Consider the following 15956-nt stretch of genomic DNA (forward strand, 5'->3'; position numbering starts at 1 on the left):
TTAGCCCAGCTGTTTTGCATTTCACATGTGAGTGACTGCGTCTACAGACACACATGCTTGTGTCAGTAGGAAAAGGGACTAGTGATGAAGGAAACGGCAGTGAGGCTTAGGGTGAATAAGAAAGACAAAAGCACTGGCACATCACTGTGCGTCACAACTACAGCAACGATTATAAATACTATCGTCGTTTTGCACGGCGTCGAATTACATTACGCAGGTGCCTTACAAAAGTCTCAACTCGCTATGATATATTTCCTGTTTGTTTATGAGTAACTTTATGCTTTTGGAATCATGTAAAGAAACTTGCCGAAAAGGGTAGATCAGCAAAACTGCAGAATAGGAAAGGAGGCCGTCTACCAACCAGGTAAAGAGGCCAAATGTGACCCTGAACTAGATGCGCCGATTCAAAGTGGAAACACTCTGACATGTAAGCTACATTGATCCGTGCCTCAAGAATGCCTCCAAAAAATGTATCTCACACTCAGAAGAGAAAACAAACAATTTTGCAGCTAAGTTGCATCTTAACACCTCTAATGTTACCCAAGATCTTCCCCGTCACATTTCAGGGTTTGGATATAAAGATTGTTTTTTATCGATTGTTTTTTATAAAGAAATTTACCAATTTCTTTATTAGTAATTGGTAAATTAGTCAAACTCAATAGATTCATGCTAACTATAAACATTCCTGCATTTCATCTTAAATCGTGGTTATTTAATACTGTGGTAAAATATGATCTATTGTTGCTCATTGCTTATATGATAACTGGCTCACTGTGATATGAACTGATGCCAATCAGGATGCTAATATGTTGCACATTGTTCATTTTATGAGTTTACTAACAGTCCATTGTATACGTACACATTTATCTGCAAGGTTGATTCTAACGCTAAATATTATTTTTCATAAAGGTGCTGTTATCCACTGGGACAGTTTAAAATAGCACCCAACTTCATTTTGAACACAATTTAAAGATAAACTCTGTGAAGAAGGGACAGATGAACAGAACTGGGCTGCATCTGGATTTGGACCAAGCTGGACTATAACGTGGCAAAGTCCAGCAGCAGCTCAGTTACACAATCAGCAAAAGAGATGAAGGAGACAGAAAACCGCAACGACCGAACAGACCACCTCTCTCTAATCCGTCGCTTCTTTTGGACGCCTTTTCCGCAGAATGCACATTATCGAGATTTCCATTAGCGAGTTCGCCGTTTTCTTCCGAAATTAACCCAGAACCGCCGTCAAGTGGCCCGATTGCTTTACAATCACGTCAACTTAATGAATGCGCTGAAAGCATCGAGGCAGCGACGCATGACAGCGTTAGAAACAGCCAAACTCATTTTGTGGACAAATGGGTCTGAAGACTGAAACGAAGGTGAGAAAATGGTTTTCACAACACGGTGCGTGAATTCCAGCCTGTTTCGTGCCCTATCTGGGAGATCGTCAGGTGTGTTCATTTCACCTGTCAGTGGTCGTAATATTGTGCCTGTTTGGCGCACTCATGCAGCACTCTCATGCACATCTATAACAGGACCTGACGGGCACAATTGAACAATCTTTGATCAGTTCAGTCAATAGTATAATCTAGTAACAAAGTGAGTCAAATGTTCTTGGAAGACACTTTACAAAATGAGAGGATGATGAGGAGGAAGATAGAACAAAGAAGCTGACTTCAGCATTCCCTCTCTCTATCCTGCTGCTCTCATCATCCCTCCTTCCTTCCCCAGTGTCTTCTTCTCTCTAATTAAAGAAAGAAGGGTTATAAATTAATGCCCAGAAAAGGAGGAGGGCTTGAATTTATCGACCGTCACACAGAGAGAGAGAGAGAGAGAGAGAGAGAGAGAGAGAGAGAGAGAGAGAGAGAGAGAGAGAGAGAGAGCTGAATCTGCTTGGACATATTACCAGATATTACATGCACACAATGCTAAGACTGTTGCAAGAAATGTACGGATGTGATCCGACAGTCAGGCCAGTGGGAGGTTAAAGTGATAGGGCCGGCGGGATTACTAAAGAGGCTATCACATCATCACCAGTCAGAGATTAAGAGCCACAACAGGTCGATTTTTTTCTGGACAATTTTATTGTAATCTTCAGTGCACTGTATTTTGATTTCAAGTTACATTTGTCTGAAAAAAAAAAGATTCTTTAATTTTTTTTATCACTTCAGCTTTCTACAGTGCTGTATTTGACTGTCAAATGCCGAAATGCACCAAAAACCAGGCTAATCAAAGGCAGAAAATATTATAAAATCAATAAAAACATAACCAAAAACTATGTTCAAGGCTCCTCCTCTGAGCGCCTTCTCTGTGCCAGTCTCATGGGGAGAGTTATCACTGTGGCAAGATGCATTATGGGAGAATGAGTTCCTAATAGCGTGGAGAAACCCATTCAGTCATAAAACAGTATCTGTCACTCCTGTCAGACAAAATTACGTCGGTAAAATGGATTCTGCTTCTCCCGCTCCAGCCCCTTGCTTTGAGTGTTCCTCCACGCACGCGAGGCGAGGGGGAGCTGTGTGTGTGCGTGTGTGTGTGCGTGTGGGGGTGTGTGTGTGTCGCGTCCGCCGGCTTGCGTCACGGTGCGCGTGCGAGCCCGGCGTCTGCGAGTGCAAAACGAGGGCACAGAGAACGAGGAAGAGTGAGAGAAGACTCTAATCACTGATTTATACTGTTTTTCCCTTTCAAGTGCAGTTCTTTTATTGAGATTCAAAGAACGGTGACGGCTGCATGTAAAAAAGCCTTCCTGTGATTATGTGTCGACCTGGAAGTGTGGGTGTGTGTGTGTGTGTGTGTGCGTGTGTGTGTGTGTCTGTGCTCCATATTGTGATTCTTCAAGCACAAATCCCTTGTTGTCTGTAATAATTATTTTGTGAACTGGATGCAAACTCTGTGGCAGTTTCAGAGGCAATTTGAATTCTCCATCCACTGTGCTGGAACAAAAGTTGCTTTATAAGGTAAGTACTGTCTTCTCATTTAATTAGTGAAGTTGCATACAAAACACAAACTTTTCTTGAGGTTGTGGTTATTATTTATAACTTTTTTTAGCCATAATAAAGCAAAGTGCACCGTTTTCTATATGTAAATTTGTACATATGTACTTTGTTTATGGACTGCATATAGACTGTCTGGTTAAAAATGCAATTGCCAACAAAAGCAAAAAGAGAAACAAAAAACCGGCCGCACACTCATTGGACCACCATTAACTTTGACTATTTGCTGTGGCATTGTTTTGATGAACTTCTGCAACGCCACAAGATTTATTTCCATCCAATGTTGCATTCAGTTTCCACCAAGATCTTGTTTTAATGATGGGAAAGTGCATCCACTGTGCAAAGCCTTCTCCAGAACATCAGACAGATTCCCTGTAAAAACAATCCATTGATGAAAAAGCTCCGTCATTCTCCATCTTCAGGTTGTCACCCGAACTTGGACTTAACCAACCACCGTTACAGGCTAACTTGGGTAGTTGTCATTGTGGCCCGAAACGTATAGAAATTGCTGAAATAGAAGAATTTTCATGCCATTAGGATGGCTCAAAGAGGAGAAAGTATCCAGTCAGCAGCAACTTTTTGGAAGAAAATGTATTACTGGTTAGCAATGTGAGAAAAGTCGCAGCAGCTCAAACCCAAAAGAACGTAACAGGTGCAGCTCCTGTTAGCTAAGAACAGGAAAATTACACAGTTTCACCAAAATTAGACAATAAAATCCTGGGAAAGCAATGCATGGATCCATCTGACTTACACTGATGAGGGTGGTAGTGTAATGGTGTACTGCAAGTTTTTGGGCACACTTTAAGCATGGTTTCAAATCCACAACTGAGCATGCCTTAAAGGACAACGCCCCTACCCAAGTATACCCAAGTCACCAGATCTCAAGCTAATAGCGCGGCTGTGAGATGGCAGAACGGGAGAATTCACAAAGCTGCATCAGGTTACCCGAAATGGTCCAAAATTTCTCAGGAACGTTCCTGATACATTTTTGACTCTTCTCCTTGAATAACTATGCAGCATAAAAAGGAGTTCAACACAGTCCCGGCATTACAGTGGCTTAAGAGGATCAAATACCTTTTCATTATTTTAATGTATGGGGATTATGCTAGATGTCCCTGAACTTATTAAGTTCAAACCACAGCAGTAGGTTAACCGTGTTGCAGGGAGAAACACATGTGGATGTTTCAAACATGTGAGCACTAAACACAGAGCTTCGCATCCTTTTGATTAACGTGCCTCATGTTTCACTCTGTTTGCTACATTGCCCGTGTCATTCTCTCACTCATTTCCTCTCACTGCCTAAGCCAAACTCTTTATCTCTGTTCCTTTGCCGATCATTTGGTGTTGCACTCTTTTCCCTCCCCATACATCTTGCACCCCAAGGGAACACATTCGATATTTTTAGTGCATATCTATATTTTAGTGCATGCACAGATATTTCCCCCCCTCATGATCATCATTGTGCAATTCACTTTTTTTTATGCCACTGATTTCTGGTGCATGGATTGAAAAGCTCCCAATTACTTTTCCACTCTGGGTGCTGGTGTCTCTCTTTGGGGTTTTGGAGTAATTTTCTGCACCACAGAGAAGTGGCACTGATCAATTTCATAGACTCTCTGTTTACGACACACTACTTGTCGTCCTCGACACACTTACAAAGGTTTGTGTGTATGTCGGCGTGAAATATGACAAAGCTGCTCCAAAAAAAAAATTGCCGAACACCGTGCAAGTTGCTCCAAACAAAGGACACACAGGAAGATATAACCTAAAGTATATCAGACTGATTGCAGCACAAGTTTCACCACCAATAGCGTTTCTGTTGATTACCGGTGCTAAGCGACAAAAAAAAAAAATACGCCCGTGCACACACAAGAGAGCGGTGACCCTTTGCCAACCTGATAACAGACATCTCAGGTTTTGATTAACTCTGCTCTGAGGTGCTATAAGAGAGCCCAGCATCAGAGTGCGCGGATTATTGGGCTTAGAGACGGATAGTGAAGGAGGACAGGAAGGAGGAGGAGGGTGGAAAAATATGGAACTATAGAGTAAAAAAGTAAAGACTCAGAAAGGAAAGTGAGTGCAGCAGATTTAAAAAAAAAAATGCCAAAAAAAAAGTTGAATAATCTGACAGAGGGGATGAAAACAAACCCAGGATAAAACTAATTTACAATCAATCTTTCTTTTCTTGCTGTTAAGCTCTTCTCTGTGTCTACACCGCTTCTACTTAGACTCTGAAACTTGTCCCTTCTCCCATTCCACAGCGTGAATTATTGCGGTATTAACTCTAAGATATTTGAGCAAGTGTGAGGAAGCCCAATGTAGGTATAAAGATGCATGACTGCCATTTAAAGTCCATTACAACATCTAGAATAGCATTTACAGTGGCCATTTATCAAACCGCCTTCCACACACTAGTCCTTTAAGGAAATCCAGAGCCGTATTTTTAAAAGAGGTCACTGATCAACGACGTATTTCTTGATAAACAAAGTTTCAAGTACAATGTTAATTGATTCTTCCTGGGTTTTCTGTGCACTAGTTTTTTTTTTTTTTTTCTAAGATAACTTGCCAGTTTAAGTTTGAGCATGAGGTAAACAGATTTTATGTGTTGGTTTCTGAATGCACTGAAAGAAAGTGAAAATGATTATAGAAATTCCATCCAGTTTATGTAAGCCTTAGTCACAGAGACATGAAGCCAATAATTTAGGACATTAAAGTGTAATACTATTGTTGGCCAGTAGAGGCGACCTTCCTGCCACCAGACACACTGATAACAGAACAAAAAACTGAGTAGAATTGACCACTTATATTATTTAAGCTTGATTAGCCAAATATATTTGTCACACAGTTGGTTAATGGCAACTTGCAATATTTTCTGTGCTCTTAAAAAAATAAAATTAATGCTCTTCAAGAGTCTGTCCCTTTCATCTATTTGTTTTTATTCACTGCAACAATCTCAAATTCAAGGCATGACAAAAATATAAGTTGCTCTCACACTCCTGCCATGCATGTAGACATATTTAGAATTTACACATATTTTCATATTTACAAAGTTGTTGTTTTTTTTTTCCCCAAAGATGAAAAGATGTTACATATTTTGAGAAACTAAGTTCCTGTCACATGTATTAGGTCAGTGTACCACTGATATGCCCCGGCGCGTATATTTGCACGTCCACATCCAGTCAAGATGAGATTAATAATTCTTCATCAGCACAGACAAAGATTCTGCATGATAAAAATATGAATCTAAATTACATCAATTTATTGTGTAATACTTCCATAAATTAGCAGTGTGCCACATGTTGTCTATGATGTATTGTAAATGTCCTATTTCATTACAGAAAACAACAAACAGCGTGCTTCAAATGCAATGCTGAACTGGTGTTTTGGAAGTTATTGGAAATTTGCATCTTGTACTAAATGTAGTCTGTTTGCTGGTAACACTTTGATGTTAGTTTTTGGGTGAAAATAAAAATAATTCTTATATATTTACTAGATTTACGCAAAACAGGTTTATACCATATAAATAACACTTTAGCTTTAATAGCACTAATCCAGTGGACTTGGAGGTTGACACTTCTTGATGAACGGTATATGACATGCAACAGGAAATCCAGCTTTCTCCAAGGCACAGGCAACATTGTGAAATATATTATGCAAACGTTCAAACTGAACTCCAGCAATGTGCATGTGAATGAAAAATGGCACTAAGATTGGATAATGATGTTTTGCATAACATTAGGTGAGAACTGCAGTGTGCAAGCAATACTAAGCCGAGCGGAGATACATGCGGGTCTTACCTTTTCCCACTCTCTCTCTTTATTGAGAACAATGACAACAAGCTTTGGGTATTCTTGGTAGCCATCCTCTGTGAATGACAAGTCCCTGCCATCCCATGTCACGTTCATCATGTACCTGAGAGCGAAAGGCGCGGATGATTAAGAGGGGCAGGGGGAGAGAGGGTGAGAAGGGTAAGAGAGGAGAGAGGGAAAGAAATGAGCACAAATTATCATCTGAAACATAAATTTACTGTCTACAACTTGTGCATTTCAAAATTAAAGGAATTAAACAGTTAAAAAAATATGAAAATAATAAAAAGCCCCTTTCTAATAAATATTTAATTAAAGAAAGAAAAAGCAATCCAAATTATTATGGCCATGTGAGAAACATATATAAATGTTCTCGTTAAATTATCTATTAAGTGTTCTCAAGTTTTTCTTTTTTTTTTTTTTTTTTACTTTAACTTCATTAGACAAATCCAGGCCTCATTGCAGTTTGGTCTGTGTAATCAACACTTAAACACAACCTGTCTGACTGCATGGAGATCACAAAAAGAAACAAGCCCAAATCTAAAGAAATTCAAAAACAAATTACAAAGAAACTTGTTGACATCTAAAATCCAGGAAAGTGGTATGAACACTTTTCTGAGGTCAGCGGGAACAACTGTGAAGCTTTCAGAAAGGGCCCAACCAACAAAAATTACTCCAAGAACATCACAGAATTTATGATTTCAAAATGCAAAACGTGTGATCTAACCCACCGTAGACCACATGAACCTGGGTCCAGGTCAGTGTTCACAACTCATCAATCAAAAAAGAGACTGCTGACCAAAAACTCACTATAATCAGCCAAAAACATTTTCATGATCCCTTCGCAAAATATTATTTAGATGGACAGGAGAAAATAGGAACATTTTAGACAGAATATGTGTTGCTAAATCTGGCATAAACAAAATTTCAAATTGACAGTCAAACATGGTGGTGGTGTCGCAGCTTTGCTTCTTCTGGACCTGATTGACTAAAAGTCATTATTGGAACCATGAATTTTGGTCTTAAGTAGAAAATACTGAAGCAATCTCCTGACATTGTGTTATGGCCTTGAAATGTAATAGTATTAATATTATGCAGAAGTAAATACTACTACTACTACTACTACTACTACTACTACTACTACTACTACTACTACTACTACTACTACTAATAATAATAATAATAATAATAATAATAATAAAATACAAACAGTAGCATAAAAAACAAATAAAGTTTCTGGTTCTGGAGGGGCCTAATCAAAGTCTAAACTTAAATCAATTCGGGATGGTAAGATATGACCTTAAACAGATGTTTCTTGATTTAAAAATCCAAACTGGCTAAATGAAAACAAGGAGAGCGGGGCCAAAACTCATTGCCAGTCATCACAAACGTTTAATTTGCAAACGTCGCTGCCAAGGGTAACACAGTCAGCCAGCCAGGCTTATTGGGCAATTACTTTTTCACCAAGAGCCAAGTTGGTTTGGGTAGCAATTTTGTAGTTTAAATACATTTCAATCAAAACTTGAAATTGCTTTTTGTATTCACTAGATTTTGGCAGTTATTACAATTGTATTTTGTGATGTGAACACAATTGAATAAAAATGTTTTAGGGCAAATAATTTTTCCATCTACTGATTTATGAAAGTTATTTATTTATTAATTTTTTTGGCCTTTTGATGCAAAGAAATAAAAAAATGTGGATGTTTTCATCTGAGTGAGTGACGATTCTCTGAGATTGATGTATTCCTAATCTGACAGCATGTCCTCGAGATAGGAAGATTATTGATCTCACTCAAGAAATATGGGATTTATGTTTTATCCGTGGTGATAAAGGTGACTCTGCTGTTAATTAAATAATTGTATCATCTTATTTCCACAAGTGCAGATTGTCTAACATGTAGTTTTTCTTGTTAATTTGCCCCCCCCAAAATTTTTTTTTCCATTTATTTTTCCCTTTAGCTAAATCTCCTGAACTCTGTTAGTAAATTTGGGAAAAATAACCAACTGGTCAACTTTATTTCACAGAATCACTTGACTTTTATTCACATATTATTCTTTACCTACAGCCACTGTTAGTCGTAAGACGTAACACACAAGCACGTACACACAAATTGAAATGGTTGACCCATATGGCAGGTCACATTAGCCAAGATGGAGGGCAGTAGAGAGATATTCTTGGGTCCACACAGGCTCCACATTAATCACGACTGTCCTCCGCCACTCCGTCTCCTTTACTCCCTCTGTCGGCGCTCGTGTACGACACAGAGGAGTTTGCTCCGATTTTCCTTCCTCCTCTGTTACGTCGAGAACAGGCGACAGGGCGGACTTCTAAATGGAGCATGTGGCCCAGTGTGGCGGTGCAAAGCCACAGAGGAATGCAGCAGGTGAGGTGTTTCATGTAGGACATTGTGCAAAGGACTTTGGTGCAGTGTCAAGCTGGTAAGAGTCGCAAAAGATGTTTTTAAGTCGATTGGAGAAAAAGAGTAGCTATCAGAAAAGGCCTGCACGTCAGCTTTAAGTGTCTTTGCCCGGTGTGTTGACAAGCTTGTGGTCTTAAAGACTTGGAGCATTAGATTCATAATCTTCAGTTTGTGAGTGAGCAGTTAAATATTTTGACATGAATTGTCCCAAAAAGACTCTGTGCCATACAAAACATTCAAATTTAAATTCTAATTTCAAACTACCTTTCACCCTGCTTAGTTCATCAAGTAGCTGTTTTAGACGGACTACCTGTGGCACCATGGCTCATTAAAAAAATGTATACTATATTTTTGATAGTGCATGGGGTGCAGACTATTGACACATAGTGTTTGGTGCTAAATGATGCCCACATGTGCATCCAAGTTGTTGCTGCTGAGAATGAATTCATTTTATAAGCACAGTTATTGGTTTTATAAGGAAGAATACAGTGGCTGTGCAAAAGTATTTGATTCTAAGGTGCTTATTTATCTGTTTAGAAATAACCTAGAAACTTGACATGCTGTGAGTGCAAAATTGTTTTAAGCAAAACAAAAACAAGAAAAAAAGAAAAATCAAACCATCAAATTAATAGTCTGTAATTAAAATACATCAAACTTCTAGAAATGAAAATAAAAAAATAATTAACACTGAGCATCCTTTGAATTTAAGCTAATGTAACACAGATGTATGCTTTTATTAATTATATAACAGAGTGCTTATGTAGGACTCCTTTTCTGGCAAAGGCCCACAGAACAGGTGGACCGACCGGGTGTTGCTAGGATACGGACACAGACTTAAGTGTGTTTGTTTCAAACTGACCCCCATCCAACCTGGATGAACATTTCTCCTCACACATAAACACAGATGACCACGTCGCACACCTCAACAGCACTCCATGTCGCCCCATTACTTCTGTCACCTACACTGAAGTGATTGTCCAGTTTTTTTTTTTTTCATTGTCCAACCATCTTCGTATCTGTAACCTCCTTATTCTTCAGGGGGAAGGAAGAGGGTGCAGACGTGGGGAGACAGCAAAGATGGAGCACCCACAGGAATGAGAATGGGTTGGAAGATGAATGAGGCCGAGTGAAAGAGATGGAAAGAATGCATGGCAGGAGAGGAAGAGGACTATCCTTCAACAAGGTTGGGGTAAAAATATCCGCAGAGTTATTTCTTGCACCTTCCTTCCCATTTTGGCGTATAAGTGATTGTAAAAGGTGAAGTGGAAGACGAGCGGGTGGGGGCAATAGTAGCAGAGTAAGCTTAGCATGAGACAGTAGACAGAAGAAGGCCAAAAAAAATTCTGAATTTGTGCTTTTTCCCCCCCATCAGCGATCATTTCTGCACGTTCTTTTCTTGTAAAAGCACCACATGTGACGAACAATAATAACTTTATTAGATGGACATGTTTTTCATATTTAAATATTTAATTTATTAGCAACACTTTTTTCTACATTTCATTGAATTTCACCCCAGCACTGCATTGCTAAAGCGGAATAAGTCTGAACTGATTTTCAAATGAGCTCAAACTAAACCGACTCCCTTTGCACTGTACTTACTTACATCGAGTTGCATCCCGTAAAAGTGCCTTGATATTATTTTCACGATGTCAGTTTATGAATTGAACTGACAATAGAAAACCCATTTCAAGTTGTGGTTTACATTACGATAAGAGCTTTGCATTTCATTTGAGGCAGCGCTCCTGAAGCGCCGCGTTCTCTCTACAAGGATGATAAGATGATCTGCGCAAGGCAGCGTGCGTCAGCGATGGAGACATTTATCCTTGTTAAGACAAGGGGTAGTCAGAGCAATGATGTATGCTGTCAGAGCACTTGAGATCTATGAAGCCCACGAATGCACGCGCCTATGCCTGTGCGAGAGAAACAAAAGAGAATCTATTCAAACGGCTTTTCTCCGTGTTTACAACGCCAATCGGCTGTGCGATCATAGACTGATGACTATTCGAAAATGTATTAAAAGCATGTTTTTAAGAGGAGTTTAATGACATATGAAGTTCACAAGATTAAAAAATAAAAAAAATACGCAATTTTGGTTCAATTAAACTGCTTTTGAGAAACCTTATGTTTCCGTTTGCAAAATCACAGGGAAGGGATTCACAAAACTGCATCAGCGGTTACAATTAGTATCACTTTCGTGCTGTTCTTTACAAATTATATTGATTTCCCACAGAAAGAGGCAGAAATACTACATTTCTTTTTTTTTCTGGCTTTTTCTAGTTGGAGCAGTACACAATTGTGTCTTTGCCACATCTGTTTCTGTGCACTGCTGGTCAGATGGCTGGAAGAAGGTCATCACACTCGTCCCTTCCTTAACAAGAAGGACAAACTTTGTCTGGAAAAATTCTGGATGCCAAAAAAATCTCCAGTCGTGACGTGGAAACGAATGGAGTCCCATACATCTCTCCTATTACATCTCTCCTAAGACGAACTAACGCCGTCTTAAACATTAGCTTTCGAGCCACGCATTTCTCCCTGATGAAGTATCAAGCTAATTGCAGCTGTTTACAAATCTACTGTTTCTCCATAAACAGCAGAAAGGCAAACATGCACGATATTGTGCGCAATTTATAAAAGTGTTACGAAAAGCAGCACATAATATGGTTCATTTGTTAGAATTGTTTGAGCTAAATTTATTGTATTTTATTGCTGTAGTGAGAATTGCAGTATATTAGTTTGTTTTGTTTATTCTTTCTTTCTCCTGCCAGCTACAACGTACGGTTTCACAGGGGACTGCCGAGAGACAACAAGCCCCGTTTTCGAGGTGAGAAAGTGCAAAAAATAAACAGAGGTGTCAGGGCAGGGAGATATTCTCTTACTTCTGACAAAGGTTAGCAGAGTCACCACCGTGGAGGTTTCTGTACCTGCTGTGTGTGTTATGAGAATTCTACAGAGGCGCCTTTATTACATTGAATAAAATCAGCAGGTGTTGTTCTGTATTTCCCCCGTGAGCCTGCTCAGCAGAAAATTTGGCATAAAAAGTAAACAAGTGCTCCCCCCCCCCCATCTTTTGAACTGCTGTTTTTTTTTCAAGATGAAACATTCAGTTCATTTTATTTACATTTATTATCCTCAATCACATTTACAGATGAAAGGTTTTTTATGTGCCAACATAACAATATAAAACCACATCTGTCTCTATTGTTTTCATTTTATAAAAGTATCATAAATACATTGTACGACTGACTACAAATAGATCCTGTTTACGAAATCTGATTGTTTCATTTCATTTTTTTTTAAGTTTAGGTCCATCTCAAGTGACAGCGACAGCTTCTGCGTGGAGTGTGTGCGTGGCTGTTTGTGCTCGCTCAGTTCTAACCATCGTACATCACAGCGAGAGACTGAAATTACCTGTCAGAACAAAGTACTGCCACCACACCTTTTCCACGCACACACTCACACACTGGTAAATAAGTGCTAAAGCCTTTTAAGGCACACTGTTCAAAATGGCAAGGTGAACAGAACACTGTAAATCTGCCACGAACGAACACTCTCTTAACAGGGGATATTTCTCTTGTTTCCAAAAATGCACACACACACACACACACGCACACACACACACCTAGAGAAACTCACATACACATTTTATCTAGAGCACAAGCTGTCACTTGTGCTTGGGTCACTGGCCGGCTCTCTTAGTTGGTGATTTGTCATTTGTCTCATATTTCTTTTCTTAATTTTATTTTTTTATTACTCTGCAAAACATATTCATCTCAGCTGTCACAGTGAAAGGAGAGTGAGGAAAAACTTGACTAAAAGCACAGGATGCTGAGGGCCTAACAAGTCAATGAGACAACTAATTTATCTGTCATTCCAAATCCATATTCCCAATCAAAATGAGTTCCCATCAGCTGTTTTGTAATCATTTAAAGGAGCAGGGAGTCTGCAGTCTTGGCACACAAGTGCATTGATTGCATGGCCAGGACTACATCACCTTGGAAACACCTTCAATATGTACATTTTGACATCTTACAACCAGAAACATCAACGGCATTTATTATAATTCCGTGTGATAACATCACAGAGCAACACCATTTTGATGAGGAACGAAAGTTTTCTGTTTTTATTTACAAAGCAAAATCTAAAAAGTGTGGAACATATTTATATTCACTCTCATTCCACACAGCATTATGCATGTAGACATAAAACTGTAACATTGATCACATCTGACACTGACCTCTGGATGACTTTTGGTAAACTGCAATGTGACAAAAGGTTAAAAGGTTTAAGGCATGTGCATACTTTTGCAAAGCAAAAATATAGTTAAGGTTAATGTCATTGTTAAATTTTTCATTGAAACAGATTTAAAATCCAAAACACTATACATGCAGATTTAAAGATACAGGCCATCTGCCTACCTTTTTTTGTGTGTGCTTAACTACGTCTCCCTAATTCCCCTGACAGAAACTGACGGGTCTAACAGCCCACACTGGCCCATTGCCTCGACCTAGCATTGACCAATCATGTTTCTCATGTCCTGCCCCCAAAGCCCTATTGGCTGAACCCTCTCACCCACAACATAACCATCTGTAGGCACTCATCACCTGGCTAACAACCTAAGGCAGCAGAGAATGTGGAGAGTCACAGAGTCAGCTGGCTCTGAATGTTTGGCATTTCCCATCAGTGTGTGTGGGTTTCCTGAGAAAACCACTGATCTGTTAGCTTGGGACTGATGATTATGGACCTACTGGAGTATCCATTATTAAACCGTCTTTCACTTCAAACATATTCTATGTAACTATGGACAAATAATATATATTTATTATTAGCTCTATATAAAAATTTAGCGTAAGATGTAAGATGATCATCTACATATTTAAATATGAGATTTGCCACTAGTAAAAGATTCAATTATGATTCAAATAGTTTGGAGTCATTCCCTCAGAATGACTCCAAACTATGAGTCTGTCTCATTAGCCTAGTCAAAGTCAGGACTTAAATCCAGATTAGACGATGTGACGTAACAGACCTCCAATGAGGCTGAATAGGATTTCTTCAAAAAAGCGTGGGCAAAAGTATATTGATGGCGTTAAAGGCTGACTGACTGTTACTGCAAGTTGAAGACGGAACTTATTAAGTTTGGGAGACGAGTACTTCTTGACATAATTAATTTATTGGTGGTCCTTAATAAATTGATGATAATTTGAACACTTCTTTTGTATTAACTTTAATAATTGATGTCTAAAATATAAATCTGTTTTGTAACCTGCAACATATAAGCATGAAAGAAAAGGAATAAATAAATAAATGCATAAGTAGATGAGTAATTTTTTGCATATGTGCAACAGAAACATAACGGAAAGGCATTCTTCACTAAAGTAGTGTCTAAAATAGATGCTAGAAAAACTTTCACTTAAACAGGACTGGAAACGCACATGACTGGCCTTGTTTGGTAAAAGGATAAATGTCCACTTGCCTTTTATGTGCAACTTTTCCCCTGGTTTCAAATGTAAGACCCATTCCAATGTAGAAAGAGAACCTTTCTGGATTTGTTTTAGTTAAAAAAAAAACAAACACTCAAGCTTGATTATTTATATGCATTAGTATTCATTTTTTACACATGACTGGGATGTAAACACAGGTTGTGTTTCTTCCCCCGCTGCCAGATGGGAAACCAGACAGAGCTGGCAAAACCTGCAGCATCTCCCACTGGCTGTTGGGGGTTGAGCGCAAGGAGAGGGAAGCACAGACGAGGAAATGAGATATGCAGGAATTAATGAGAAGAAGAGCAGAAGGACTCATCAAGGAGCTCTTCAGATTGAGAGCACACTCATTTGTAGTGGCTTCCCACTGTTATCCCATCTCAGTTGCTCCTCTGCCTCACTCTTCACCAGCTAAATCACAAACTACCCCTTCGAACTCCATCCACGTCTTTTTTATTATTCTCTCCTAAAGTTAGATCCATCGGTCATGTGCCCAACAGTGATTGCATATTTTCAGAAATGGCTCATTTATGTAAGACTGACAAACTGACACACTTTAAGAAAGAACAGACAATAGAGAACGTCAAACATTAAGGCTATAGTCACTGTGATTTCTCTTATAATAACAAGCAATTTTTCACTGAAGCATTTTGCATTAAGCAGCTCGGTTTGTTTTCTCCTAACAGGGAAATCATTGGCATTTTATTGGCAGCAGCTCTGGGATCATTTGCGATTTTCAGTTCCTATCTCTCCGAATCCGACTTCCATTTCATATCCATCAACATATACTGTATACAGATATGCATAACCACTGCAATACTTCTTGTAGTTAACTATTTTACTGAAAGTTGTGCATAAATAAACATGAAATGCTCACATCTCACGCACTGCCCAGTCATTATTTTCTACATCAGTTACATTAACTGCAGTTCTGATTACGTGGGTAGTTCTTATTCATCTTATTTACATAAGATCACTGCACAGATTTTCAACTGTTTTACACCTGAGAATAAATTATTGAAGTGAATACATGTATAGAAAGGAAAATTAGTACACATTAATATGAGAAGAAACCCATACTAAATGCTCGTCATATACAAATTTAGAATAAATAGTAAATCAACAATCTGCTTTCTTTAGACAAACCTCGTGAATTCTACAATATATTTGATTTGGATTGTCTAATTCAGTGATTCTTGATGGTGCTTTTCCAGACATATTTAAAACAAAAAAGAAAATAAAAAGAACGTATGGATTTTTCAG

General features: G+C 38.7%; 1 protein-coding gene and 1 long non-coding RNA gene across 3 annotated transcripts in view; one reads left to right on the forward strand and one right to left on the reverse strand.

Moving 5' to 3' along the window:
• The window catches only part of grin2aa (glutamate receptor, ionotropic, N-methyl D-aspartate 2A, a), a 161931-nt gene that overhangs the window by 33041 nt on the left and 112934 nt on the right, over window positions 1–15956 (reverse strand). For both annotated transcript variants that reach the window (XM_081609833.1, XM_008415757.3), the window contains one exon: window positions 6785–6899. In XM_081609833.1, the coding sequence (XP_081465959.1) occupies window positions 6785–6899 (115 nt within the window). The remainder of the gene's footprint in view (window positions 1–6784; window positions 6900–15956) is intronic.
• Window positions 9796–15943, forward strand: LOC145552493 (uncharacterized). The gene is made up of 3 exons (XR_014088554.1): window positions 9796–10182; window positions 10252–12034; window positions 12517–15943. It is a non-coding gene; the product is annotated as an uncharacterized LOC145552493 (long non-coding RNA).

This window comes from Poecilia reticulata, chromosome 8, assembly GCF_904066995.2.
Source record: "Poecilia reticulata chromosome 8, P_reticulata-male-v2, whole genome shotgun sequence".
In the NCBI taxonomy this organism is placed as follows: domain Eukaryota; kingdom Metazoa; phylum Chordata; class Actinopteri; order Cyprinodontiformes; family Poeciliidae; genus Poecilia; species Poecilia reticulata.